Source organism: Plectropomus leopardus, chromosome 1 (assembly GCF_026936395.1).
Source record: "Plectropomus leopardus strain MGB_pleo_1.0 chromosome 1, ASM2693639v1, whole genome shotgun sequence".
NCBI lineage: Eukaryota > Metazoa > Chordata > Actinopteri > Perciformes > Serranidae > Plectropomus > Plectropomus leopardus.
This window is the reverse complement of record NC_142176.1, coordinates 36,695,522-36,722,348: the sequence shown is the minus strand read 5'-3', so window position 1 is coordinate 36,722,348 and position 26,827 is coordinate 36,695,522. Positions and strand designations below refer to the sequence as shown.

At 38.9% G+C, this 26,827-nt stretch overlaps 2 protein-coding genes across 3 annotated transcripts in view; one reads left to right on the top strand and one right to left on the bottom strand.

Annotated features, from left to right (window-relative positions):
- cep89 (centrosomal protein 89) overlaps window positions 1-26,827 on the top strand; it is an 83,538-nt gene that overhangs the window by 36,543 nt on the left and 20,168 nt on the right. For both annotated transcript variants that reach the window (XM_042484220.2, XM_088080878.1), the window contains exon 17: window positions 25,844-25,992. In XM_042484220.2, coding sequence (XP_042340154.2) covers window positions 25,844-25,992 — 149 coding nt within the window. The remainder of the gene's footprint in view (window positions 1-25,843; window positions 25,993-26,827) is intronic.
- Window positions 1,724-25,948, bottom strand: LOC121941431 (E3 ubiquitin-protein ligase RNF182). The gene is made up of 2 exons (XM_042484237.2): window positions 25,715-25,948; window positions 1,724-4,904 (listed from the first exon to the last, which is right to left on the bottom strand). The coding sequence occupies exons 1-2, from the start codon at window positions 25,776-25,778 to the stop codon at window positions 4,162-4,164; spliced, it is 807 nt and encodes a 268-aa protein (XP_042340171.1). The 5' UTR covers window positions 25,779-25,948; the 3' UTR covers window positions 1,724-4,161.

The window sequence follows — 26,827 nt, the reverse complement described above, 5'->3', positions numbered from 1 at the left end:
TGGCTAATAGTGTCAGCTAGAGCATAAATGTTTCAAGGCACTCTCTGGCTCCTACTTGGAAACTTAAAAAAAAAAAAGTTGAATTCTCAAGTATCTTAACTTCTCCTTGACAAAGCACACTTCACTCTGCTACACATTGCATGATTTGTACCATGATTTGTGGACAGTTTCTCCCATGTTCAGGGTCATCTTATTTGGACCAATGTGGTAATTTTCTAATTTTCAACTGTAGTGGAGGAGAGGTTTTTAATTTAACGTGCCTCACAGCTCAGAAAGATGAAAGCAGGGTCCTGATGTCAGTTCATAAAACCAACAGGACAAACGCTCCACTGACAAGCACTCTGTCCTACAGCTCTGCCAACTCAGGCAGAAAATGAAATCTCTTTCTACTGTATGACCTGCTGCTGTTGTCTGTCATCTCTCATTTCTTTGTTTCTTTTGTCTGTCTCTAGCTGGTTGTGCTGAATAAACCAGTTTCAGCACTTTGTTGATTTATTATTTTTGACCATCATAGCTTAAAAATGAAATACTACCTTGCTGAGTTACCATTTTTAATTGTGAAAGAAAATGTCTCATTTTGGAGTGATCACTTTTGGCAACAACTGTAATTAATCTTGTGCCATCAGATCTCCATCTTATCAATTTTGTGAGGGTTTGGAGAATCTCTGCTCAGTCACTAGAATAAATTGTTTCCATTGTACGTTTCTGCAAACCATAAACATATTACATTTGCATGTTTCAGCTATGTTTCTTAAGTAGTATATAAGCTGACTTCGCTATAGGGAGGTGAAGGGGATGGGGGATGGTGTGACACCTTGGCATGGCGAGCAAAGCTGCAGACTACTGTCGACCCTGTGCGTGTTCATGTGTGTGTTAAAGATTATTACCTAAGACTACTGCAGAGCTATCTGCGTCAGGGTGTTAGTGTTTTTTTTTGGTTTTGTTTGGTTTTCTTGTGCAGTGGAAAATGGGCTTTATTCAGAGACATTGCTGTGTTTCCTGCCGGAATAGTGCCATGAAAAGGGGTTGTTTTTTACTGAAACATCAGCTGATTTTCCAGCTGGTATTGTGCCCTCTACATCGGGTACTTTTAGACAAAACATGATCTTTTCCAGGGGCACCCAGTAGTGCAACTGGTAGAGCGCGCACCTCATGTACAGAGGTTAAGTGTCCTTGCCGCAGCGGCTGCAGGTTCCACTCCAACTTGCGGCCCATTGTTGCAGGTCATCTCCTCTCTCTCTCCCTTTCACACTTAAGCAGTCCTATCTCTCTGATCAAGGCAAAAAGCCAATAATAATGATAATAATAACCTTCAATGAAAAATCTTTTCCTAACCATAACAATTTGCCTAAACCAAGCTACACATTAATCACAGCATTGTTGAAACATACTTGAAAACTATTTAAACAAGTTTCAATGTATCTGCTACATAAAAAAAAATGTAAAAAAAATATTAAGTGTCCATGGTTATCAGAGACTTTAGAAATTGATTGGAGATTAAAATGTCCCTCTTGTTTTCTCAGCAGAATAACAAATAAGCCCACGGCTTTGTAATTTTATTGGTTAGAAATTGAAAAAAAAAACAGCATCTTGTCTCCTTGAGCTTGATAAGACAAACAATGCAAGATTGAACTATGATGAAAGTGATGTTGACTGTTGCAGACTAAATAAGCATGCAGCAGACATAAAATAAGTCCACAAACAGAAATGTAGAAAATAATTCTCCATTTATTTGATTGTAGCTTCTGTAATCAGTAGTGTGGCACTAAGCTGAGAGCTGCAGGAGATCAGGAGATCACAGACAGAAACACAGGAAAACAGAGGGAGCAGGTATGGAGACACATAGAGAAACAGTGGTAGAAAGAAGGTGAGAAAGGAAAGGTAAGAAAGGATATATAGAACCCAAACGTCAGAGCCTGAACAGTCCATTTACCATTTACCAGTCCATTTAGAATAAGCAGGACTTATAGAGGAGGGGTTTAGCATGAAATGAATTAACATTCCAAAATGCTACATATCCATTTTGATGAGAAATGTCATCACCTGAAGTTTAGCATTAAATATATATAAAAGTTATAAGCCAAGGGCCCTCAGTTATCAACATTGTACAGAAAAGGTTCTAAATTGGCTCCTAGGGGGAAAATGTTGAATGTGTGTGAAGAAATTCAGTTCCTGTCAAATGTGCATAATGCTCCAAGCAACCCCCAAAGTCATCTGAATTAATAAAACCCACAAATTATAAACCACCATGCTCGTGAACAATTCCACTCTCAAAACGAAATGCTCAATGTGTACCCTAAATTCTTTTTGAATTCATTTCTTATTCTTTTAAATAGCCAAATGTCACACATTGCTGGGTATGACTGTACAGTTCAAGAATTCCCAGGAGACAAACTTCTGACACACAAAAATGTATGTCTTGGTCACAGGGGAAACCACTTTTTAGTTCGCACGGGGGACTTTAAAGCTTCAGCAGACATGATCAAAAATGGCATTTTTCCTGCGAATGCATGGGAAATTATGTTAAAATGACACCATCGTTTATTGTGACCTTTCTTCCATATGCCAGCATGGTACATGTAGGGGAGCTTTTCGCTTACATGCAAAATCAAGATACCACATGAATAATGCACACAACCTTGAGGTGCTACTCAACATCAAATCCACATGGCTTTAGTATGGCACTATGTGCATGTGACTAACAGCATGAGGACTCCCACATCAAGGCAAGTTAGCTTTTAACAACCGGTACCACAAAATTCAACAGAGCAACCTTGCTATGTTCAACCCAAGAAGGAACTCAATGAAAAGTTTGTTGCGTATCACTAAAAGAGTATCAAAAAACCTGAGATATGAATCTGGTTTATGCCTCACATTAACTAAATCTATTTAACACAACAACTGTGAGTAGCATTGTCTGCATTTGAGGCAAAGAAAGATAGGGAGACAACAGGGGGGCACATTTAGTAAGCAATACTAACAACCTCATCAGACCTGTGCCCAAAGCCATTGCTGTGACAGTAAAATAGGCGACAAAAAATACAACAAACAATCCACACGCTTTTTAGAGCTGATAGAAAGACCAGTATCATAATTTATATGTGTTCATCTTTGAAATACTTTTTACTTGGTAACATGTAGTGCCTCCACGAATGCTGTCTTGTAGATGGGATGAACACTAACAAAAAAATTTGTGGGAAAAAAAGAAACATTTGCAGTATTTTTATTGTTAATTAGTGCCTAAGAGGTGCATTTAAGTTTAACTGGTATCCAAAAATAGCCACAACACTGTTTGTACCTGCAATTGTCCAGTCATATGTGAGCTAGGTGAAATTGAGTTTCATTTTTTTGTTTTGTTGTTCTATTTGTAAGGACATGTGGGATGTGCTTTATGTGAAAATGACATCCATTTACGTTGATTTTGTTTGGCTGGGTGATTATGAAAAACCTTACTTGTGCTTCAGAAGAGAGAGCGGAATATTTTGTTTCAGACTGAGCTGTAAAACAACAAGTAAATATGTAATGAAATGAAATATAATGAAATGTTTGACCAGTGCAACTGCACTTTTGGTGTCTTGTAAATCCATGAGGCTCGAGCATGTTGTGTGTAAGACATGGAAATTAAGAAAGTCAATCAATCATGCTTAAATGCAATTGTTAATTAACTTAAAAACATCCTGAGAGTAGTAAATATTCAGACGATTGCGTGCAAGATTTTTGTTGGGTACACGGCGTTGATAAATGAGGGCCCAGGACTCTATCAGAGCTGTCGATATGCAAGTCAAAGATTAAAAGTCTGCTCCCAAATGTGATGTTAGGCTAGGTCATACACACAACACCGAACAAATTAAGGTTACAGAAATACATTACAGAAATGTAGGCGCTGCTCCGACTAACACACCTTGTCAGGGGCTCTGTTCCTGGTGGGCCAAACTGGTCAAACCGGCTGGCCTAACAAAAGGACGGACCAATGCTAGAGGTTTCTTTGCTGGCCCATTATTTGCATGAAGATAATAGACAGGTAGACTTGCAAAGTCTGTGTAAGAGAGGTCATCATCTTTACCCCTGGCCCACCATCTATTCACAAAACACATCAAATACCTGTTTACTGCAGCTGACTTTGACCCAACCTCACACCACCAGTTTTTGGATAGTGTCCTATCAGCCCCTGGAGGAGCAGTCACACATGCCCTGGCATAGACACTGGCAGAACCCGTAGACCAGGCAAACTGTCAGGCTTGATGGAACCAAGCTAACGCACACAATGCCCAGCGTCACTCTTTGGATCACCAACAAGTAGATTCCTAGAGGCAGTGATCCAAAGTACAAGAAACCCAGCAGCCAGACCAGGATGCGTGGGACATGATTACAGAACTTGGACAGGGCGTCCTGATCAGCCGGCCCATTGGAGCCCATCGATACAGAGTCCAGGCTCTGCTCAGCATAGACGTCAGAGCTGCCATTTTGGCTTGGCGAGTGCTGCAAGTCCCTCTGCACCTCCATTATAGTGATGACCAGGCAGTTGGAGGAGTCGTGAGACGGGCTGGAGGAGGAGAAACTCGTTGGAGTCAGGACCACCTCCCTATTGTGGTCGGAGCTCCAGGATTTGTCCCGCATTGCCAAATGGGACATGATGATGGCATCATCAGGGAGGGCTGATATCTCATACTCTGTGATCTCGGTTTGGTGTCTGCAGAAGGGGCAGGAAATGAAGCCTGCCCCGTCGGCAATGTCCAAGATCTTAATGAGGCAGCGGGCGCAGACCCGGTGCAGGCAGTCCAGGATCTTAGGCTTGCGGTTGTTGGCATTGTAGCGTTGGTAACAGATTTTACATTCTAGTTCCTCTGGGGGAGGACACTCGTCCTCTAACTCAGTCTGTGGACAACTCATCTTCAAGTCATGTTCTGGTGAAGGACAAAAAAATACAGAGGCAGATTAAGACATTTTAAGAAAAAGAGTTAGAAGCATAATGGTACTGTACTTATTAAGTCCAGCATTACATTTGACTTCAGCTATTTTTTACTTTTTTATTTAAGCAGAATAACCTTTTAAAATTAAAAATCTCTTTTCCAAGAGTTACCTCGCCAAGAAGGGCAGCAACAGAAGTTACAGACAACATGGAACAAAAATACAAAAATAAAAATATACAACTAACAACAGAGCAACAATATAAAACACAAATAAATTTAACATAAGGAAGGACTACAAAATATGTTAATATAGGCTAAAATTAAAACCATAAAAACAAGATAATTAAAAGACCAGCTAAGACACTCCCTGACATTGGCATGCAGAAGATGACATGCAAAAGTCCTGCAACTGTGCTTTGAAACGGCAGAGAGGAACCAAAAAGTTCAGCTTTACGCTTTTCTGCGGAGGATTCCAAATATATGACGCTGCGCACATAAAGGCTCTTTTCCCAAACTTCTTATGAACTCTAGCTATAGACAATAAGAACAAGTTCTATGAATGGAGAGCATAGCCATTTTCAAGTTTTTGTTTAATGTAGACACATAAATATGCTGGAAGTAGGTCAAGAACAACTTTATAAATAAGAGAATGCCAATGAAAAAGTCTACGCAGTTTTAAAGACAGCCACTCAGCCCGAGCATACAGGGCACAGTGATGAGTAAGGGGACTGAAGTTAGTAATGAATCTCAGTGCACTGTGATGCACAGAGTCCAGAGCAAGCAAACACTGGGAGGGTGCATTCTTATGTAATACATCTCCATAAGCAGGCACAGTCAAAATGTAGCACTAGAATGTTGGCAATTGCAGTGAAGCAGGCTGATGTTTCTGTTATCTGCTGTATCTCTTCCCAGCAGGGAAAGGTCAGGTCTTTGCCTTCTCTGGCTGCTTCTATTCTCTGTACCTGCTGCTGATGAATGATTTATGGTTTGGGAGTTGGATCAGGGTGTCATCCCAGAGCCCTTTCTGACAAAGCAAGAGACCTGAATGCTACTGATCTTTGGGGGAGAGGTGGTAGGGATAGCTGATCTTTTAACATTTCTTGGTGAATTTGAAATTTTGTTGTAAACAGGATATTGTTGCAGGTCTGAATTAAAATGACCAGTCCCTGAATTTAAGCTGATATTGTTACTTTTAGGGATTTTGTAAATATGTATTTATTGTTCTTTGGATGTCGGAAACCCATTTATAGCTTTCCGTTAAGATATGGAACTACAGTATAGAGCAATGAGATTTCGTTGTTGAAAGCCATTCACTTTTTTATGTGTATACTGACCTTAAGAGTGTTTTAGTTAGTAGTAATATGAATAAATTCAGGTCAAAAGCAGAACAGTTGAAAGAAAAAACAAGATGATGATGGGTGGCAATTATTATGTGCAAAAAAAGACGCTTGAAAACCATCAGTGACCACTGACTGTTCAAAGGGAACATCCCCACTATACACGACTTCACACAACCAGATATCCGGTCCCACTCATTTTGTACTGGGAAGCGACTGATTTTCCATACAAAGCATACTGGGACACCTGGGATGCGAACCGAGCTGGCAGCAGGACCAGAGGGCATGACAATTTCAAAAATTAAAACATATCTCACATCAAAACAGCCACTCAAGCTGCAGCTCCAGATACTTTCTGAACAGCTCTGCATAAATTCAGGAAATAACTTTCTGTGGAAGAAAAGGGGGTGGGGGATTATGGATGGATACAAGGGACCAGTGTGGCAGGGCGGACGTGAATTGAGGCGAATTGGTCGCATGTAGTGGGGATGCACTGTAAGATGACTCATTGCTGTCACCCATGCCTAAAATGCACATATTTGCAGTATTTGATGAGTCTCAGTTGTCATGTATGCAAGAAATTAAACAAAGTTAAAAAGTAAATCAAACACAAGGATCATCAGATGTCGCAGTTTTCACCCCCAAAACTAAGCATATCCTTTCTGTGCAGCATGCTTTTAAGGGACTGTTCACCCAAATCAAAAATACTTTTTTTCCCCTCTTACCTGTAGTGCTGCTTATATCAGTCTAGGTTGTTTTGGTGTGAGTTACTGGAATTTGGAGATATAGGTCACAGAGATGTCTGCCTCCTCTCCAGTGTAATGGAACTAGATGGCATTTGGCTTATGGTGCTCCAAGTGACAAAAAAAGGTGTTTCTACATGAAACTGCTTACAGCAAGGTCTGTGGATTATCTTGAGTAACTGGGTCATGATTCCTCAAAAGAGACATTGCTGTTGAGTTTTTCAAATGTTGCTTTCCAGTGCTTTAAACACCACAAGCCATCTAGTTCAATTATATTGAGAAGAGCAGACATCTTATTGGCAGATATCTCCAACACTCGGCACCCCACACCAACACAATCTAAATTGATAAATGACACAACAGGTAAGAGGAAAAATGTGTATTTTTGATTTTGCGGTGAACTGCCCCTTTAAAGACAGCACTCTATTGCCATCACCCACCAACCATAAAGATAGATTCAAGCTAAGATCTGGGGTCAAGGTTCAGGACAGTGCGTGTACAAGTTACTACACTCACACTGGCATATTGGTTGATGCCAACAGCTTCAGAGAGAACGTACATAATTATCAGCTGACAAGAGGAAACCCTAATGATCAGTTGCCTCCATGGAGGAACAGCAAGAAACTGTCAGTCATGATTAATAAGGTCAAATAGCTGTGAGCATGTATCCATAGACACTAAGCATGAATGGAATTTAGGTGAAGGAGCCTCCACTCTGCCTCAGACCTTTACAGTAGCAGACGAGATCACTGACATCTTCAGGTAGAGAAGAGGTGTAGTGAGATTTCAGCATCATTCTATTATGAAAATATAGTTTTCATAATATAATTTGTGTCCCTGAGGATTGTCAAATAGTTGTGATCACACTTGCTTTGTCCTCTGGTCTGTACAATGTCATAGATAGACTTGTTCCACTTCTTCAGATTGAAGAAAAACAGAAGCCTGCAGCAGAGCTTAAAATGTGAATCCCAATTTGCTATATGTAGACAAATATACAGTAGTTCTTTGATTTAACTAACTTCTCTTGTTATGTAAGTATGACAGTTTATGTGTGTGTGTGTGTGTGTGTGTGTGTGTGTGTGTGTGTGTGTGTATGTGTGTGTGCCCTAGAACATTGCCATCATAGGTATGTGTGCCAAAAAGCCCCCACACTGTTGGTGGGTTTCACTGTCAATCGTGCCAAGAGCAATTGACAGGCATGAGGTTAATGGGCAGGTACCATTTCTGTAGCTGAGTCAACAAACATAGTACCAGGAACTGCTGGAGGCTGTCCTCAGGAACAAACATTACATACTGTGTGGTCTATATGAGCCTGGCCTCCTCCTCACGAGGGCTGACTTTGTGTCAATGGAGGGGCACACCAGTACAGGTACCCCAAAGTGGCAAAGATCAGTCATCCAAAGAGGAAAAGCTACATTGCCTTTAGTTCTCCCTAGTGATGGTCATCACTGGAAATATTTGCCTTCCCACTGTGAGTACAGAGAGTAGAGTTAGCATTAGCAAACACAGTAGAGTTGTGTGTAGTTTTTGGATGTAAAACTGACCCCTTGAGCTTCCTTCTCTAAATACTCCATTGTAGCAAATATAATTGTATGTGTCACAACCACTAACCCTGTGTCAGCCATTGCCAGTTACAAGCTAACAAACAACATAAACAAAGAAGGGATCCAAACTACATGTCTGCTAGTCACCAATTTTTGCAAACAGCAGACTTTTCATCTGAGTCTGGGTCTGGAAACCCTTCTGAAAGTAGCAGTGAGCAGGGTGGAGGAGGAAGAAGAGTAGATCAGCTTCCAGCCCCTTTTAAGAGGTTTATTTTTTAAACTGTCATACCCTTGTTAATCAAAAACTTGCATCAGAATAATTATACTTGAAAACATGTCTGGAGGAAGACTTTAATGCTTGCTAAGATGGTGAAGTGATGGTGAAGGTGCATTCTTTAGTGTATCCCCCAAGCGAGGCAGAATTTGAAACTGGCCTGTCTTTCCTCAGGTCCAGGTCTGTTTGGTCAAATTAAGTATGATTCAGTAAAGGTTAAAAAGTTTGGAGAGGGTTCAGTAAAACCCTAAAAACATCACTGTGTGCATATGTGAGTTATAGTTGCAGACAGTTACTTCATTCCTGTTGTTACTTCTTACTTTACCTCTATTTTTCATTAACCAGTCCCCCTCCCGTCAGGAAGATGCTATATAAAGAAAAGTCATTCATTCATTCATTCATGACCATGAAATATAGATTGAATAGGTGAATGTTGCACTGGCAGTTGCCCAGCAGGCCTCTCTGTGACTTGCTGACTGTTAAATATTTTAGCCAGCAGTCTGTTGCGTTAAAAAGCCTTCTGAAACATGTCTAAAAGATGTCAGAAAAAAACAACTTGTGCTGTAGAGATCCCTGGAGGAGAATTGCCCAGTTTTCCCAGACAAACAAAGGTTGTAAATAAAGGGCACTGCACTTGGATTGTGCAAGAGAAAATACAGCTTCTTGTTATGCAACATTAACTTGAACATGGGTACAGTTGTTCTTAAAGCTATCCTGTGGAGTTTACATTGTATACACACGTTTAGCTTTTTTACCAGAAAGAATTGTGTGTGTTCTCAAAGGGATAATTTCCCAATTTTGAACCAGTTCTGTATCATAACAATATGTGTCAATGAACTGTGGTAAACCTCCTTAAACTAAGCTGCAATAGCGAGAGATGAACAGGGAGTGGGACCAAGCTGTTTCCTGACAGTGAAAACGGAGGCTGACAAAACGGTAAATGGAGCGGTAATCAAATATAAAATATGATTCTGTTACAGAACTCTGCTGCCTATTTCTTTCCTCAAATGTTTTCCGCAACATTTTTTTAGGTTACGGTTTAACAGTACTACAAGATTTTTTGTTAGCTGGCCGCAATTGTGTCAAATGGACAAGTTGAAAAAAAAAATTTTAAGCCTGCACACTTACTCCATGGATGAATTCACATTAAGTCACCTACCAACTGGAGCGTTTATTTATCTGGTGTTAAGCAGTGCGTTCTGGTAGTTGTAGGTTTTCTACCTCTTAAGCAAAAGTGAATGCCACAGTCTTTTCTTCTCTGTTTTCTCTAGTCATATAGTACTAATTTCAAAGGTATTTGCATCTTAATACTGCAGAGACAGCCTAGTGTTGTTAAAAGACCCTCTTTCCAGCAGTGAAATACTTCTTTATGACCTTAAAACATCTTACTTATCTCATAAAACATCTTCTAAATGTTTGAAACATCATCAATATTGTTTTTGTAAGATTCTTTTCTTCTTTTGGAGTTCTTTTATCGGCTTATTGCTACCTTTAACACTACAGTATTGTTACCAACTGTCAATATAAATTAACTATTTGTAGTTGCTGAAATGTGCATCCATTTACTGTGCATGCAACAATCCTCTGTTTTTCCATTTCACACCTCTAGTTAATCTTTGTACAAAGCAGTCGAAAAAGGCCCACTGCTGGAATAGAGTTTGGGATGTTGTGAGTCTGTGGCATGCCCTCTACCCAATTGGCTGTAGAGGCTGTTAATATATTTTGAACACTTGCAAATATTGCCATTAGTTTTTGTAGGTAGAGTCGACTAATTACCTTGCAGAGTCTGCCATTGTGAGGTTCCTAGTCAGTGAGAGGGAACACTGTGTGTGGAAAGCTATTAATCACCACAGGCTTTTCCATCTCTGCAGACCCAACCAGATGGATGGTCCAGAGCAGATCAGAGCAGTTGTCATTTGAGACAAGTTTTCACTGGGTTGCAATGGTTCAACAATCAACCATGATTTTCTATTCTTTATCATTGCCAGATTCTCAACCTTGAAATTGTTTTCAGCTTGGTGTTGAAAGGTATCTGAACAAAATCTGCATCATGCCTGTGAGGAATCACACTAATAACCTCACAACAAAGAAAGCATTAATTACGAGTAATGTAGCCTGTAGGCAATATATTGTTTGTAAAATCAAGTGGCAGCCTTCGAGGCTAAAAAAATGAAGCCAACGTAGAAGTGTGAAAAACTGCAGTTCCTCTAATGGCCACATGGTCAATAAGTCAATCCCCATAGACCCCTGTGTTAAAATGCCCAACTTAACAGCAGAAATGAATATGTTTACAGCCTGGTAAAAAAAACAAAAAAAACAAAAAAAAACAAAAACATTTTTGATCTTTATAGCTAATTTCCCTGCTCACAGGGGATGAAATATTATATAACTCGCCCTTTCAAATGTCAGGCTTAAAGTTATACATAATTGAGGATGTGGCTGCTTTGAGGCGATGTGTTTGTTCATTGCTTGAAACACCATTTAGTGGCCATTAGAGAAACTGCAGCTGACACTGACGTATTAGCTTAACTACTCATTTTCAGTAGTTGCTGGCTGCTGTAGATTCTATGACAAAGATATTCACATAAATTCCCAGATATCCATTGGTATTGTAAAACATCCCAATTAGCAGTGAACTGTCTCCCACTGAACAACCATGCTTCATACCTGGGATACTATTGCTTGGTTATAAAGCTGCTGTGACAGGTGGCTAACTGGATATAGGGATTGTAGAGAGGTAAAGAGGGATACGGTTGGCTAATCAAGGCTTGAAAAAGGGATAAATGACAGAGGGCTCATGTTGGGGTCGAAAATGGAGCTATAATTGTAGTGAGGTTTGACAGAAGGACAATAAATAATCAAAGGCAGGGATAACCAATGGAGTGACACTGTCTTGATTAATAAATCAACCACTATGTGATTAATAAATCAACCACCCTGTGTCTACTAGTTGCAGTGGTGTTGTAAATTTCACATGGAGAGTGAAGAAATGTAGGACAAAAGCTTTAATGTTGGAATATGTATGTTCAAATATATATGCTGTGACTGATTGGTTGGTTGGTTGACTAGTGCACTGACTAGTGCACTGACTGTCTGACAGGCTGATTAATTGGCTGGTTGACTGACTTAATGACAGGTTAACTGATAAGTTGGTCCTTGTGGTAAATATGTTGAATTTGAAAGGTGAAAGATTGATTTGAAAGCTATTTTCTGCACTATGCAGGAGGAATGACACAGGGAAGAGGTGGACAGAAGCTGACATTTGACATTTATGTAACTGATTGGAGGGGAGTTAAGGAAGTCTTGATGCTGGAAAGGATGAAAATGTGTTCTTGTCCTCCAGAGTAATTATCGATCCAGTTATGTTACTATCGTTCTCCTGAAAACACTGGAGAGTTACTCCTATTATATCCTATTATATTGGAATTTTTAGAAATCATACTGACAGTCAGTCAAGGAACTCACAGGCCTTGTGTCATTCAGAATTGCTCTTCATTTAGGCAAGGCTTTATTTTAATTAAAGACCGCAGAACATGCAAACTTGTCCTAACACCTTTAGATAGTTAGATAGAATTCAATTCACTTAAAGTAAAGGCCCTGACACACCAAGGTTACAGAAGGCTGTCTGGCAGTGTTGCTGTTGATACTGAAGGATACACTTCCAAAATCACGTACTGCATTATCTTGTGCACAGTGAATTAACAGGCAAAGCGTGATTCAAGTTTAGGAAACTATCAGCTGATTATTAAAGTTTATTATTAAAGTAAAGATTATTATTAAAGTTTCTAGATTATAAGTATGCATTGGAGTGCAACTACTTCAGGATTTTATGATATTAGTGCATAATTGTCTGTTTCCTTATTAAGTCAGTTTCTCTTTTCACACATGCAGTTAGAACAAGACTGTCCTCCCCAGAAGAACGACAGCATCAATCATTTCAGCAAGTGCTCCAGTTCATACTTTACCCCAAGCTATGATCTTCCCTTAACCTAGCCAAATCTTTCTTGTGCCTAATCTTCACCATAGTTTTGTCAGATGATGAAACAAATACATTTTTTAAAAGTGACTTAGAAAAATTTTGGCTGGCACTGACAAATTATATTGCCCTGGTGCTAGGGGCATCAGATGATAAAACATGTAGTTCTCAAGGGCAGCTACTTACAACATATTTTGTCATTCAGTTTAGAGGACTAGTATTCCAGAACATTATGTATGTCTGCCTGTGAATCCCAACCAGCTTAATTCATGCTGTTTTTCAGCTGACCCTGAGCTCTCATAGGAGGTAGAAACAGAGGAGAATTTCCCCGTCGGGAAAATCAATGAAGTATCACCTTGAGTTTTTCTACAAACTACCATCAGTAACAAGTCAATCTTTTTAAAAGCAGAAAAGTACTTTGATCAACATATTTTGCAGCATAGTGGAAAATACTTTGATCATCAAGATAAAAGCAAAGTCTGAGCTGTGTTATCACAGCTACAGAAGTCTGTAGAGCTCCAGACGCTCTGTTGGATCTGCACCTTAGCAGCCAGAATTACTCAACAATCAATATTCTGCATAGATCTTGGCAAGATGAACTAGATGAAATGCTGTGTTTACCTGCATTTGTAGCATCTAATAAGGGGAAATAGGTTAGTAGATTTATGTTCTCCTCTACAAAACACCATTTACTTTTGCTTTTAGCTGGTGAGTTCTGCTCAGTGGCTTGGGGGTTAAGATTTGCAGTCTGAGTTTGTCTGATTTCACTGACAATGTTATATTCATTCTTTGAAAAAAAAAAGTTATTTTCCTTACATGTGTCAACAATTTGCCATCACAGCATTTTGACTGACAAACTTACAGCAGGCATCCAACAACACATGCCTCTTAAAAAAGCTCCTTGTGCACCCCACAGTTCTTAGCTGGCTGCACATTTGTGTGTGTGTGTGTGTGTGTGTGTGTGTGTGTGTGTGTGTGTGTGTGTGTGTGTGTGTGTGTGTTTGGCTCACGATTTGTAAAATGTCCCTTTACAATATGGAAAGCAAGATGGGACACTTATCTTCCCCATCCCTTATGTTATGTGCTCCTTTGTCCCCTCCTCTCTTCTGTCTCCTTCTTTCAGTGTGGATTATTGATGATAGCTTTGACCTTTGATGTCAGAATATCTGCTTGGTGATGCATCTCTGAATTGATCCAGAGGATTATTTTCATGCTGCTGTTGGCAGATCTTTCATTCTTGATCACAACAATTAAGCGTAAACATAAAGCAGTCTTTTGGTAAACTGCTCTCATAACAAAAGTATATACATACTAGAATAAGCTGCAGTTGATCAGTCTTTATGTATACTTTGAAATAACAGCACAAGAACTTTGCCTTTTGCAACAATATTTTGGTAAAACTTAAGATTTTCATACATCTGACTGCATGTATATTTAGAAGCCATTTAGATAATGCCCACACTTCTAATGTTTGATATTAAAGATGCAATAATGTCTAGATCATTGATATAACAAGCAACCAATAGTCCCTTTTACAGCTGGCTACATTAAAATCGCTCATGTTGGCAACATAAGCAGAATTTTCCACCAGCTGTTGCGATAAGTCAGCAAGCTTTAAAAATGGAACCAAACTGTTAGCATCAAACTGTCTGGCTGTTGCATGTTCGTTTGTTAGAGGTCATATTTGACAAGATCAGGATTGTTTCAGAGCAACAGCTCTGATTTTCCAGTTTTGGAGCTGCGTCTCTTTCTTCTGCATTCTCTGGGCACAGATGGAACAGTACAGTACCAAGCAAAGTGAAAGTGAAATTGAACCTTTCATTATTTTATACAGATCTGATCATCTGATCAGCTCTGACTGATCCAAGTGATCGCAAGGAAGTCTTTAGTGTGATAATAGTTAATTCCACTGGAGGACATGATAAAATATGCTTGTGTTACAATAAGACAGAGGCAGAATTCACTTTTGCATGAAAACAGTTTCATCAAGCTCTGAACTATGCAATCTACCAAGCTAACAACACAAAATCAGGTACATTTTTTCTGTTAGGTAGTATTGTTTTAATTATAAACCAAGCCCCATACATAGTGGTTATATTTTCTTCACCTTAGCTAAGGAGGATTTCTAATTTCACAACACAAATCTCTTGAGTCTGTGTAATGGTATTTGAAGTTCTGCACATAACCAAAGAGTACATGGTCATTAGCATCTAGTGACTGGTATGCTCGTAATTTCTACTGAGCTTACACAATATGTTTCTTCACCAAATATATGTATATATCTGGCCATTGAATATTGGGCTACTTGCAGAAGTCCTCTACCCACTCATTATTTGTGCACAGATCTCGTCTATTAACATTTGTCAAGTCTGTTTGTTGTTAAACTTTTCAAACTCATGCCACAGAGCTGTCTAATTAAGATGGTTTAGGGTAAATAGGGTTGGGGCCTAAGTAGTAATCATCTTTGATAGAACAGTTGGTATCTGTGCTTCATTTGGTGGATTGGTACATTTATCTGAACACACTGCTGTATAATTAGTTATGGTCTCTCTGCTCTGCATTCTGCACATTGATCTGTGAAAAACGTGTAAACCTGTTACAATGATGGATGTGTGGCTTTAAAATGACACGTGTTTCTGAAAATAATCTGTCTGGACAACATTTGTCAAAGTGTAAGTGTAAGCAACAATTACTATATGTCTAGGGATATGGCTCAGTTTAGGAGGCTCTCTGCTATTTAATCCAGGCACGCACAACAGTGTGAGGCAGGGAAAAAGTGATCACTAATGAAACATACCCTGCTGCAACATGACATAGGTTCTAAAACATTTAGATAAGCTACAGCATTCAGGATACAAAAGGGTTGAAGTAGTTATATTCTGTGTATCAATAAGGTAGTTGTATAATGAGTTAATGGGGTTAAATGGCACGGAAAGCTTACTGACATATTTTAAGATTCTGTTGTTATGATTATGAAGTCAAATGATTTAGGTTTTAGTATAGTTCTTATGATAATTACTAATTTTAACACTTTTTGGAACATTATTTATTCTAATATTGCTTTTAGTGTAATGTGCGAATCACTTTGGTAATGCACTTTATACTGTGCACTTTTTATTGTATCCACAATAGCATTGTATTGTGTGGGACATCATGTGCTGGGCAAGGGGGCAAGACCCAAGAATTTTGCTCTTTTTGTATTTTTAATACGATAAGATGCAAAAATAAAGTGAATCTGAATCTGAATTTCAGCATATAATCTGAGCAGTTGACTCATTACTGTTTTGGAATCACTATACTCCTGCTGTTTCATTTTTGAGGAGACATCAGTCAGTCCTTCCAGCATAGATGCAGGAGTCACAGAAATAGGCCCCTGTGACACTGTCACAAAATCACAAATGAGAGCTGAGAGTCAGCTGAGAGTTTTAATCCACTAGCTGATCCAGCCAATATTAACAGTGTGGCCTGTCAGAACAAGCCCAATAAACCGGAAAAAAATTCTTGAAAGCTGTGGGGTGGCTGATCACTGCTCTTCAGAATAAGGAAGTCCTGGGTTTCAAGCTAACTTAGCTGTTTTGTGGTGTTGGCATGTTCTCCTTATATGTCTTTGCAGGTTTACTTTCAGAGCATATTTTTACCCCATCCATGTACCAAAAGACAAAGGGCTTTTAGAAATTAGCCTCCATATTTTGCAGTGCAAACATGATGGTAGTCCTGTTGCTACTGTTCGGGCTAATTTATATTCAATGTTACATACGTATACGGACATGGATGGAGCCTTACTTACATACTTTGCGTTAGAGCCCAAGTGATATATCGATATCAGCTTATATGTTGTCCAATATGCTTGATATGAAACGTTTATTTTTAATTTCCCAATGAAGTTTACTGTTTGGGTGCACTGATGTCATTTTTTGAAATAATGGTTATTTTTAAGCCGTCAAATATCCTGCCTCTATTACATGTCTTTGTTGCAAAAATCTGATGATCATACCTAAGGGATATTTGCATTGCATAATGGAATGTAATATCAGCTGATATAGAAATATTGGATTTTTTTACTCCCTAATGTCTATATCGGCATTGGTCCCAAAAATCCAGTATCTGTCAGGCTTTACTCTGCGTTAATTTCATTGGGGCAGTGTAGCGTAGTTTGTGTGAGATATTCAAAAATTAGACATTTAAAAAATTGCAGAAAGGGAATGAATTGCTTTTGCAGTGAAAAAAATTCTCTGTCCACATCGCAGTGTTTTTAATGGCCTCACAACGCTGCCTCATTTGGCCATGTTTGTCGTTTGTTGATTCCGGCCTCCAGTGCCATTTGTTGGCTGTATCTATGCTGTCATAATGGATGCATGGAAATATGAGGACAGTGAAGTTTACAACATTTGAAACAGACATATCTATTTTTCTATGTAAATGAGCCCCAAGTGTGTGGCAGTAGGTCTCATGTACTGCACATCCCTGTCTAATTGCTGCTTCTGCTTGAGTAGCAGATAGCTGGCCAGCTTTATAACACAGTGACAACAACCTCAGTGTCCTCATCATGATGGCAGTGCTACTCCCTGTTCCCTAATCAAAATGTGGAACACAAACGGTAACAGCATATCTGGGCAGTAAGCGTCTGCTATCTGTCAACACTATTAGCACTGCAGAAATACAAAGCATAAATTCAAGACAGGTGTCAAACCATTTACTTAGATATTCTACCTTCACCTCAAAATGTTCATGTCAGAGAAGAGAAGAACAAAAAATAGGAAATCAACCAGAATGGGTAAACACGGAAGAAAACTATCATGGAGTTTATGATTACATGATTTAAGTCCTTCAGTCCTACTATAGACCAACAAAACACTAGCATGCCACAATTAGGCCAATGTTAGCCATTTGCGTTGTTTCACCTTCCAACAAGATTTTTATAATTCAAGTATGAATTATGTGCCTGAGTGTGTTTTTCAGTTTGTTTTCAGTTATTCTCCATAGATGGATGTGTCTGTTAACTTATTTATGACCAGAACTAACTGTGACATTGACCTTGGCTATGGCAGATGTTTGTGACACACCTGAGTATAGAGCTGAGTTTATCTGATGACCGGTCGGCTGTGTTGTCCTCCCAGTTCTCTACCAAAGGAGGTTGCATGTTTGTGTGTGTAATGCCTGTGTTTGTGTAGTATTGGCAAAAATGCTGCTTTTTCTTTGAAGTTTTTTATACTTAGCAGCCAAAAAAAGGCCTGCTTATCTTATTTCTTTCATGGCACTAACCCCATAGAGTTATCCTTTCCCATTGCAAGCCAACTCCCAAAAAACCTCTTCACACCTGTGGACTCGCCCCAGTCGCAAGAGCTTCACTTCCGAGCAAAAGTCAGAGATCTTTAACTAGAAGGGCATGACAGCAGGGTCTTATGAGAATTGGCAAATCAGATCCTTCCTTGGAGGGAGAAATGTCATAATTTCTAACTTTTATTAAGCCAAGAAAGGATAGCTGACACTTAGAGCTCTTTTTCAAAGCCCACCCTGCTTCTCATTTAGGAAGTTTTAAATTTTTACATCTTGGAGCTGCCCAGATACAAACAGGATTCTGCTCTTGGCCACAGGGAGATGCCCAGTATATTTTTAGTTTATTATCATTCGGTGGTTAGCCACTGGAAGTCAACAAGTACAACCACAGTGTTTTTCTGTTGACCTCTGGGAACTAAGAATTGCTGCCACCGTCTTACATTATCTACCACAGCAAGCTGTCTAGTAAGCAACCACTGCAGTGAAACATACAATATCTAGCTGGTTCCGTCAGCTCCAGCTCTACTTCCTCTTGCTTCACAGCGTGCCTTCAGCAGGTGAACCAGTTTAATCCCTTCGATCCCTATATTCTCTTCTTTTGTTTCACAATGCTCCCATCCAGTGTATCCATTTGTCTTCTATTGAAAGCAGTAAGATTTGGTGTAGTGTAAGGTTTTGTGTCATTGAGGTCTACCTGCCCTATGTGACATATCAATTACCTAATGATAAATGGCAGACAATTTCAGCAGAAAAGGTCAGTCTGTTTATACATGCAATGATTCCTTGTAGCTGAGAGAATGGAGTTAGTTGCAGGGCATTTAAACATTTGGATTTTTGACTTAATCAGTTCGAGAAAGGGGTGTTTTTAGCTATTTGACCAAATGATTAGTGCAAGCATTTGTGTTATCATAGTTAGATTATTGTTCATTGATTTGGTCAAATATAACATGAAGTAACTTAAATATGTTACAGGTTCAACCTATCATTATGCAACAGTCCATATGATATTTTACAGAATTTTATGCACACATTACTTATGATATCTTATGTATTAGTGTTCCTGCTGGCTATAAAAAAAAAATTATGGTTGCACTACAGAAGTGACGTGACGTGACGTGACATGACGTCATGTTGGTACAAAGCTTAAAATAACTCAACTTTGACTGTTGACCTGGTTTTACACAGGACAGGACTCCTGGTTGCCAGGGTCAAAGTCCTATGTTTGTTAGACCCGTCCATCCCGTGATTTATACTATATCACCTGACTTCCTCCTTCACTCCATCATACAATAAAGGACAACCAGCAGCACATAGATCGCATGACCTCTGCCTCACATCTGGCTCACATCATAGTTCATTACTAATGTCAAAAGATGTTGGCATGAAATTCATTATCAAGGTAATGTTTTACTGAAAGTAATACATGTTTTTACAAAAATTTAAGATCGTATTTGTTTGCACAAAGAAAAGTGCATATTATTTCACGACCTTTTGTCTGTAGTTTTTTTCTGTTCTTGAAGACTGGATATGGATGTAGAGAAGTGATTTGTTTTGTCCGTTACTTAAGAGATTAAATTATTATATAGAGCTATGGTATGAATTGGACAGACTTGTGAGTTAGTGTTTGTTGTAGTGAAGTTATATATTATCTTAATGTGAGTATGAATTTTATGGATGTGTAAAGATGTATTGTTAAAATAAGAATGAGTAGTTACTGGTACAATATAGTAGCTAAAGGAGATAAAAGATAGAAAGAAAGTGAAAGGTTGCGAGGTGTTACTTAGAATAATGGCAGGTTGATAGATAAAAGCAGGGGAGGGTGTATATACAGTAGCCTTTAATACAAGCTCAAGATTTACTGTGCATTCAGACAGCTATTGGCTATAGCACAAATTGTATTTCAGCATAAGGCAGGACACATGGCAGCACTAGTTCATGGTTGGCTTTGAACTGGCAGTAGGACACTAAGGATCAATTTTTTCATATTTTCTGAAACTGGAAACACTATAGTCACACAGCACAAAGTGAGACAGATAATCTGTAATCAAACATGCACCACCAATAGCCGTGAGTTGGCTGATTGAAATGTACTTCTAATGATTTTAAGATTTAGAGGTTATTCTGACATGTACATGGAAAGCTGATGCTCACATACAATATAGCTGTATTGTAACTCTTAAGGGTGCTATCAGACCCGCAGTTCGCTTCATTTTTTTTCTGTACCAAAGGGGAAAAACAGCACATTTTTACATTTTGGTTCTGGTCCGGTTTCTTATTCACTCTAATGTTTAACAAACAAACCAAGAGGAGATAACCGACTGACTTGTAACTTATTGACTGGACAGTGTTGATGATTGCATTCTTGCATCCTCGGGACTCCTGTCAAATTCAGGTGACTGTCAGAAGTTTAGCAGCACCTTAGTGCTCCTGATGTGTATATCTGTGTTCTGTGGTGTCACAAAGAGATTGCAAAGAAATTAAAAGATTTTAAATAGTATTAGCAGGCTATTAATAGACTTCAAATGGCCACATATTATGAATAATGACTTACAGGTAGGGACAGGATGAAAAGGAGGCATCTTGTACAAAATTGATTCAGGGCTCATTACTGTGGGATCTCTGTCATACTCTTTTTAATGGACTTAATGAACTGACAAAGTGCTTGGTGTGGATACAAGCACAGCAGTTTTAACAGCTTTTGACCTGTTAATCAAGGAAAATACCCACTTCGACGTGTGAAAGTGGTACCATGGTTACCAAATGATTTGCATAAATAAGTCATATACATTACTTTATACGGATCCATTATAAGATCACCCCTGAACAGATTTCACGATGAGCAGATGAATTTATTGGTAGTGTAGCTTTTAATATCATGCCAAAACCACATATCTGCTCTCATAGAATCCTGTGGTTGGTTTGTTTGCTTTCACACCTCAAACAATCAACACCAGCATACTTTGTGCTGAAATAATAATTTAAAAAAAACATTTTTAATGCAACTTACACCCCACTGGATTCGTGTTTAAAACGAGTCTGCTCTGAATTTTTAGTATTTTTGTTGTTACTGTGTGGAGAAGGTCAGCCAGCCTCTTGGCTACAGCTAGAAGGGGGGGATACATTGGTTTAGCGTTGCTCAGCTGAGCATGTTGTGAGGGTTAAATGTCAGTGCTTCAGCTGGGCTGATGCTGTCCCCCTCCTGACTCCTAAGGGGGTTGATGGAGATTCAGACCCATCTTTGAAGACATTTTGCTTTCCAGGTTATAGTTCTCCAACGAAAAAAATACCAATTCTATCCATTACTGGGCACAACTAGGAATTTGCATGCTGACTAGGGAGACAGTAGGCCCATACTGAAGGCTTAGATGGAACTAGACTTGGATAAAATGAATTTTTAGAATCCACTTGTCAGCAGGGCCTTGTACAGTAGCCACTCTGCTAAGACAAGGTGGGCACCCTGCTGTTTTTCAGCTTCTCAAACTTTTATTGAGTGCATCCTGAACATTTTTGGCAAAGATGTTTGAAATTGTAAGCTACCCCATGTCTTTAATCTCTCTGTCACTTTAAAAAAGATTACACATTATCTGGTGATTCATTTCCCCCATAAAACTACAACAAAATACCACATATGTGAATACATTAAGAAAATATGAATGAAGCATTGGACTATGTTTAACATATCCAAGCTGCAACATGAAGTAATGAACCTGTTAAGTTCTAGTCATAGCATATTGCTCAATATATTGACTAATTTGGTTATCTTAAGACATTTTGATAGCTTTCTCAGTGTAAGATGCTGGTGTAAGAAGTGTAAGAAGCTTTGTAACAGTGTAGGATGGCTGGTTAAATTATTGTCGTGGTTTGATTAAGTATTTTAATGAGTGATGTCAAACACTGAGAAATCAGTCAGACTTTCACTTGTAAGGACCATGTGAAATCTAGAAGGTCACAATCTTTGGCCACAAGTGGGGCAAAGGAAAATTGCCTGTCATAGCTGCTGGCCACTAAGTACGTCAGAGTACAGCAGGGTGGTGGCTGATGACATATGCTGCCATCTAATAACCACATAGATGTTCTTCTGCTGAGAAGCGATGGTAGGAGAGAGGTGAGAGTGTCACCTCTACAGGGTTAATTGGCCAGTCCTGCCCAGCTCTTTAAAGGGTGAAAAATGTGTAAAATCATTACTGTACAATATGATACAATACAATATGATACTAATATTAATACTGTTTACTTATTAACACTATATTGATATTAATAATATTTATGTGCTTAGATTTAGTTACATGTAGATCATTTTTTTCAATCAGTCCTAATTAGATTCTTTGTGGCACTTGTGTCGTTCTGAGCTGTATCTAATTGCATTGTGAGTCATCTGACATTGTCTCTTTCTCTTTTTTTTTCTTGCTCTTGCTCTCTTTCTCTCTCTCTCTCTCTCTCTCTCTCACACACACACACACACACACACACACACACACACACCAGCCTGCACTCCACAGTGTTTGGTAAGAAGTCAATAAATAAAATCCAGGTCAGATACTTCATCAGTCAGACACATTACTTACAACACTATGATTGACTGCCTAACTCACAGTTTGCATATTGTCTTGTCACGCTGAAATACAGCTTGCACTTTGTGGCCTCTTTTGTCAACTTTGAGGAAACCGATTAGCCTGTCGAGCACAGCATGCTAAGCTTTACAGCTACGCAGAAGTCAATGAATGAAAAGCACAGCTTTTGAAATGTTTTCCACTTTTGACCTGGTGATGCACTTTATATATATTCAGTGCTTGAAACTTCTAATGCTTGTTTGCTAAAATACAGACTTTCGCACCTTAAGGTGACAAAACAGTTAAACAGTTAAATATACCAGTGTCAACATTAGTACTGGTCAGTATAGAGCTAATCTTAACCCTGTGGAACCTGGATCGACATCAGTTTTCTTGTGCTGCATTCAAACACTTTTTACAAGGAATATAACATTTTGAAGCCAGAACAAATTGGTCTGATTTCTGCAAAAAAACATGGTAAGAGATGAAAGAAATTAGTAAGATGAGATTTTTTTAAAAAAGAGGGAAAAGCCCTTTTTTTCCAGGGAATTTCCTTGTTTGCTTGTTTTTACTTTTTCTTACAATTTATCTGTGCTAATTTGCATGTAATTTATATAATTTTACTCATTTTTCTAGCTATTGTTGTTAAGTTGCTAATTTCCTTATCTCTGTTTTTGAAAGAAATCAAGCCAATTTGTTTAGATTTCAAAGGGTTACGAAAGAAAACTAAAACAATCCAGGTTGTGTCATATAGCATATTTAGACTGTGTCTGTGATGAAACAAGGCACTTTATGGTTAAAAAGCTTTTTAGGAACCTTAACCTGGCATTCTGTCATCCTGTACATTCAGAAACAGTGAGTTCATCTACAGTGGCCAAAGCCCTTTACCAAATGATTTAATGGATGACATAGGTGCAGTATAATAACAATGTTGTAAACTATATATTCAGGTGAAGGGTAAAGTGGTGTACATTTATTTCACGTGACTCATTGATGTCAAGGTCTGACTGTTAAAGACATTAAAGGAATACTTCATCCTTAAAATAATGATTTCAGTATCAGTTACTAACCCCGTGTTACCTTGAATTCTTGAAGAAAAAGTTGTTTTACCGCATTCCTCCACAGTGAACGGAGAATCCAAAAACATGAGAAAAGTCTTGATGAATTTAAGTAAATGGGGATTGCGTTTTAACAAAAGCAAAACTATATCAAAACCTTCCTTTACAAACTCTAACACAACTCTTGCAGTGTAATGCAAGTTTAGTTTATCCAAATGTATGGTCAATACTTCCCAAACACATGCTTTTTTTGGCTGAAACCCTACTTTTTAAAACATTTCTCCATACAAGTAGTACAGCCTGATAGTGCCATTGAACTGGCTGCTCATCTGTGCATATTTGTTCAGAAATTATATGTCACAACCAAGTTTTCTGTACAATTTAAGGTAACACCAGGTAAGTATTTGATATACAAATAATACCACTGAGCTCCATATAGTACTGTTATCAGTTAGAGTTTTACTGATGTTGGTCTGATATAATTCTATAATGAGCTGAAAATTGAGAGCATGACAGAATAGTTGCTTCTGGTAGAAAGGGCTTAGATAAGGAGGTGGGCACTTCTTCCACATAGCTAAAAATTGTTGGGATAGAGTTGCTATCAACAATTTTGACATGCTCTTAATTTCCAACTCCTGGCTATTTTTTTTTCTTTTTTTCCCCCCTGTTTTTCTTAAGGTGGCCTCTTTAAGAACAAACTAATTCTTAAGTGAGGCCCAAACATTCATACAGTAAAATTAAAAGAAATGGGAAAATGCATAGCAATTGCATAACTGTCAAACACTTAACAAGTGCATATATTTAAATCTCCAACCATTGACCAAATCATAGGAAATGTTTATTATTGCTTTACAGTCATTAAGGAAGTAATAAAGTTCATGTAATTCCAAAGGATATTTAAAAAGTAGTTCCCATACAACACTGTTAGTAGTAGGAGTACAGGTAATACGATGAAAAAAAGCAATTTATCCACTTGTTTTCATTAGAAATGTTTTATTTTAGCTACCTGATACCCTGTATGTTATCCCTCTGCCCATTCAACAGCACATATTTTTTTTTAAATGAGCATTTTTTCCTCATGTACTTATGCCATGTTTTTGTTGTTGGGAAAAATATGATTATCTCCTTGGTTTTGATTGGTTGGCTAACAGAAAAGCACTTGACCTGTGTTGGCGCTTTTCTGAAGGGCTTTTTTTGAAAGTGAAGCCATGTTGTCAATGCTTTGTGGTTGCAGCAGGCAGGAGCAGTTGGGGGTAAAAAATGCTTTGTATGAACACATCATGTTTAGATAATTACAATTCACAAGTCCTGATTATCGTGATTGTCCTGTCCATAATTACTAGATTAAAAGAAGGGATGGGACAGCTTCTGAAATACAGCCATATATAAACCAGTATCAAATCTATCATCAGTATTAAAACACAAAACACTTTGCAAAACTGCTTCTGTCCAAAATGGCTTAGAATCAAATCCAGACAAGACAACTACAGGATGACCCATAATTATTAAGAGTGAAAGGGTGAAAACAACTTGTTTGCTTTAACCTTTATCAAGCAGACAGAGTGATAAACTGCAATGCACACACACAAGTAGAGGGCACACACACACACACACAGTGTTTGTCCTTATGCAGACCTTGTTTTTCTCATCACTAAATCTCCAAATGCAGAGCAGCAGCACACAGTATCCACCCTCTGTCACTTATTGTGCATCCTTGTATTGCTCTGCCTTTCTTTGTCTCTCAAAGTATTTTCTTGCATTTATTTTTCTGGTTTACTTTACTGACCCTCCTTTTGCTTTATTGCCGAGACTTACCCTGCACCAACTGAGACAAACTAGTCCACATAACAACAAACATGTATTCCACTTGTATGAGTGTGTGTGCTGCAGTACTTCTGGTCTCCAGCTCCACTTCAATTTTGGTCTGAAACACACACACACACACACCTCTAATAAGTGAACACCTATTGCAGCAGACGCACCCACACCAGCCTCTCCATAAAAGATCTGCAGGTTAGTGTGTGTGTGTTTGTGTTGTTGCTCACCTTGTCCCAGTGTGTGTGACTCCCCCTCCTCCACTCCAGTTGTCTCTGCTGCGCTGTCCTTCATTGAAATCCACCTCCTTCATAGCAACACTCCACATCTCATTCCTATGTGTGTATGTGTGTGTGCAGGTGTACCGGAGGCAGGCGTCAACCAGACTGGCAGTGTTGGAGGAGGCAGCGGAGGGGAGGACAGCCTCTTACCAGAGGGAGATCCTTCACCTGCAGAGGCTGCTGAGAGAAAGACAGGAGGCTGAGGAGAGACTGCTGCAGTCCAAACGGTAGGAGGGGAGCGAGGAGGAGAGACAGAGAGAGACAGAGAGAGAGAGAGAGAGAGAGAGAGAGAGAGAGAGGAGAGTGTGGAGCAGGAACGGTAGGATGCAGGCAGGCAGGAAAAGGGTGGAGGGTAGGGAGCGAATATGTGAATGAAAGGAGGAGGAGAAAGACAGAGGAGGTTGTGTGTGTAGCAAGAGGGAGGGCAGAGACAGCCAGAAGCAGCAGTGAGGTGTGCATGGAGGCACAGTGGTCACATCAACAAAACAATTACTGACAAGAAACAGATAGAAATGTCTAGACAAAGAAAGGGGTGTCACCCTTTTTTCTTCTTCTTTTTTTTTTTTTTTAAAGTTGTCTGTCTTTGCCTTATTCTGTTTTCCCTTAGAAGAATAAGTCAGACCAATTACCGTCTGATTTAGCTCATTATAAAGTGTTAACTCAGTTTGTCCACCAGACAGCACTTCCTCAAATGCCTTGCTCAGTACATACTTGGTCACAAAGCTTTAATAACTGAATTTAAAGCTGATATAAAAAATAATTTTGTGTTAATATCAAATAGATATGTGTATGTGAGAGTGGTTGTTTGTAGCGACAAACCTGTGTTTGGATTCAAGTGAATATTGGGCTGACATTTACGTCGCCAGAAACACCAAGCGATTGCTAATGGCACTGTGTGTCCGTCGGATGGGAAATTAGTAGCTGTTTGCAAATACATTCGACTACATGAGGCGATAATATGTCAGTATGTCATTTACACAAAACAAATAATGGATGGCATAATAGGCACCTCGACATCTCCTGGCTCAGACCCCCAGGCTGTTAGCGTGCTCATTTCTGCTG

Excerpts from the sequence above, each read along its gene's own strand:
- LOC121941431 (XM_042484237.2), bottom strand. The coding sequence starts at position 25,778 with ATGAAGGACAGCGCAGCAGAGACAACTGGAGTGGAGGAGGGGGAGTCA. Across the intron at positions 4,905-25,714 it reads GTCACACACACTGGGACAAG|AACATGACTTGAAGATGAGT; the intron begins GTGAGCAACAAC and ends GTCCTTCACCAG.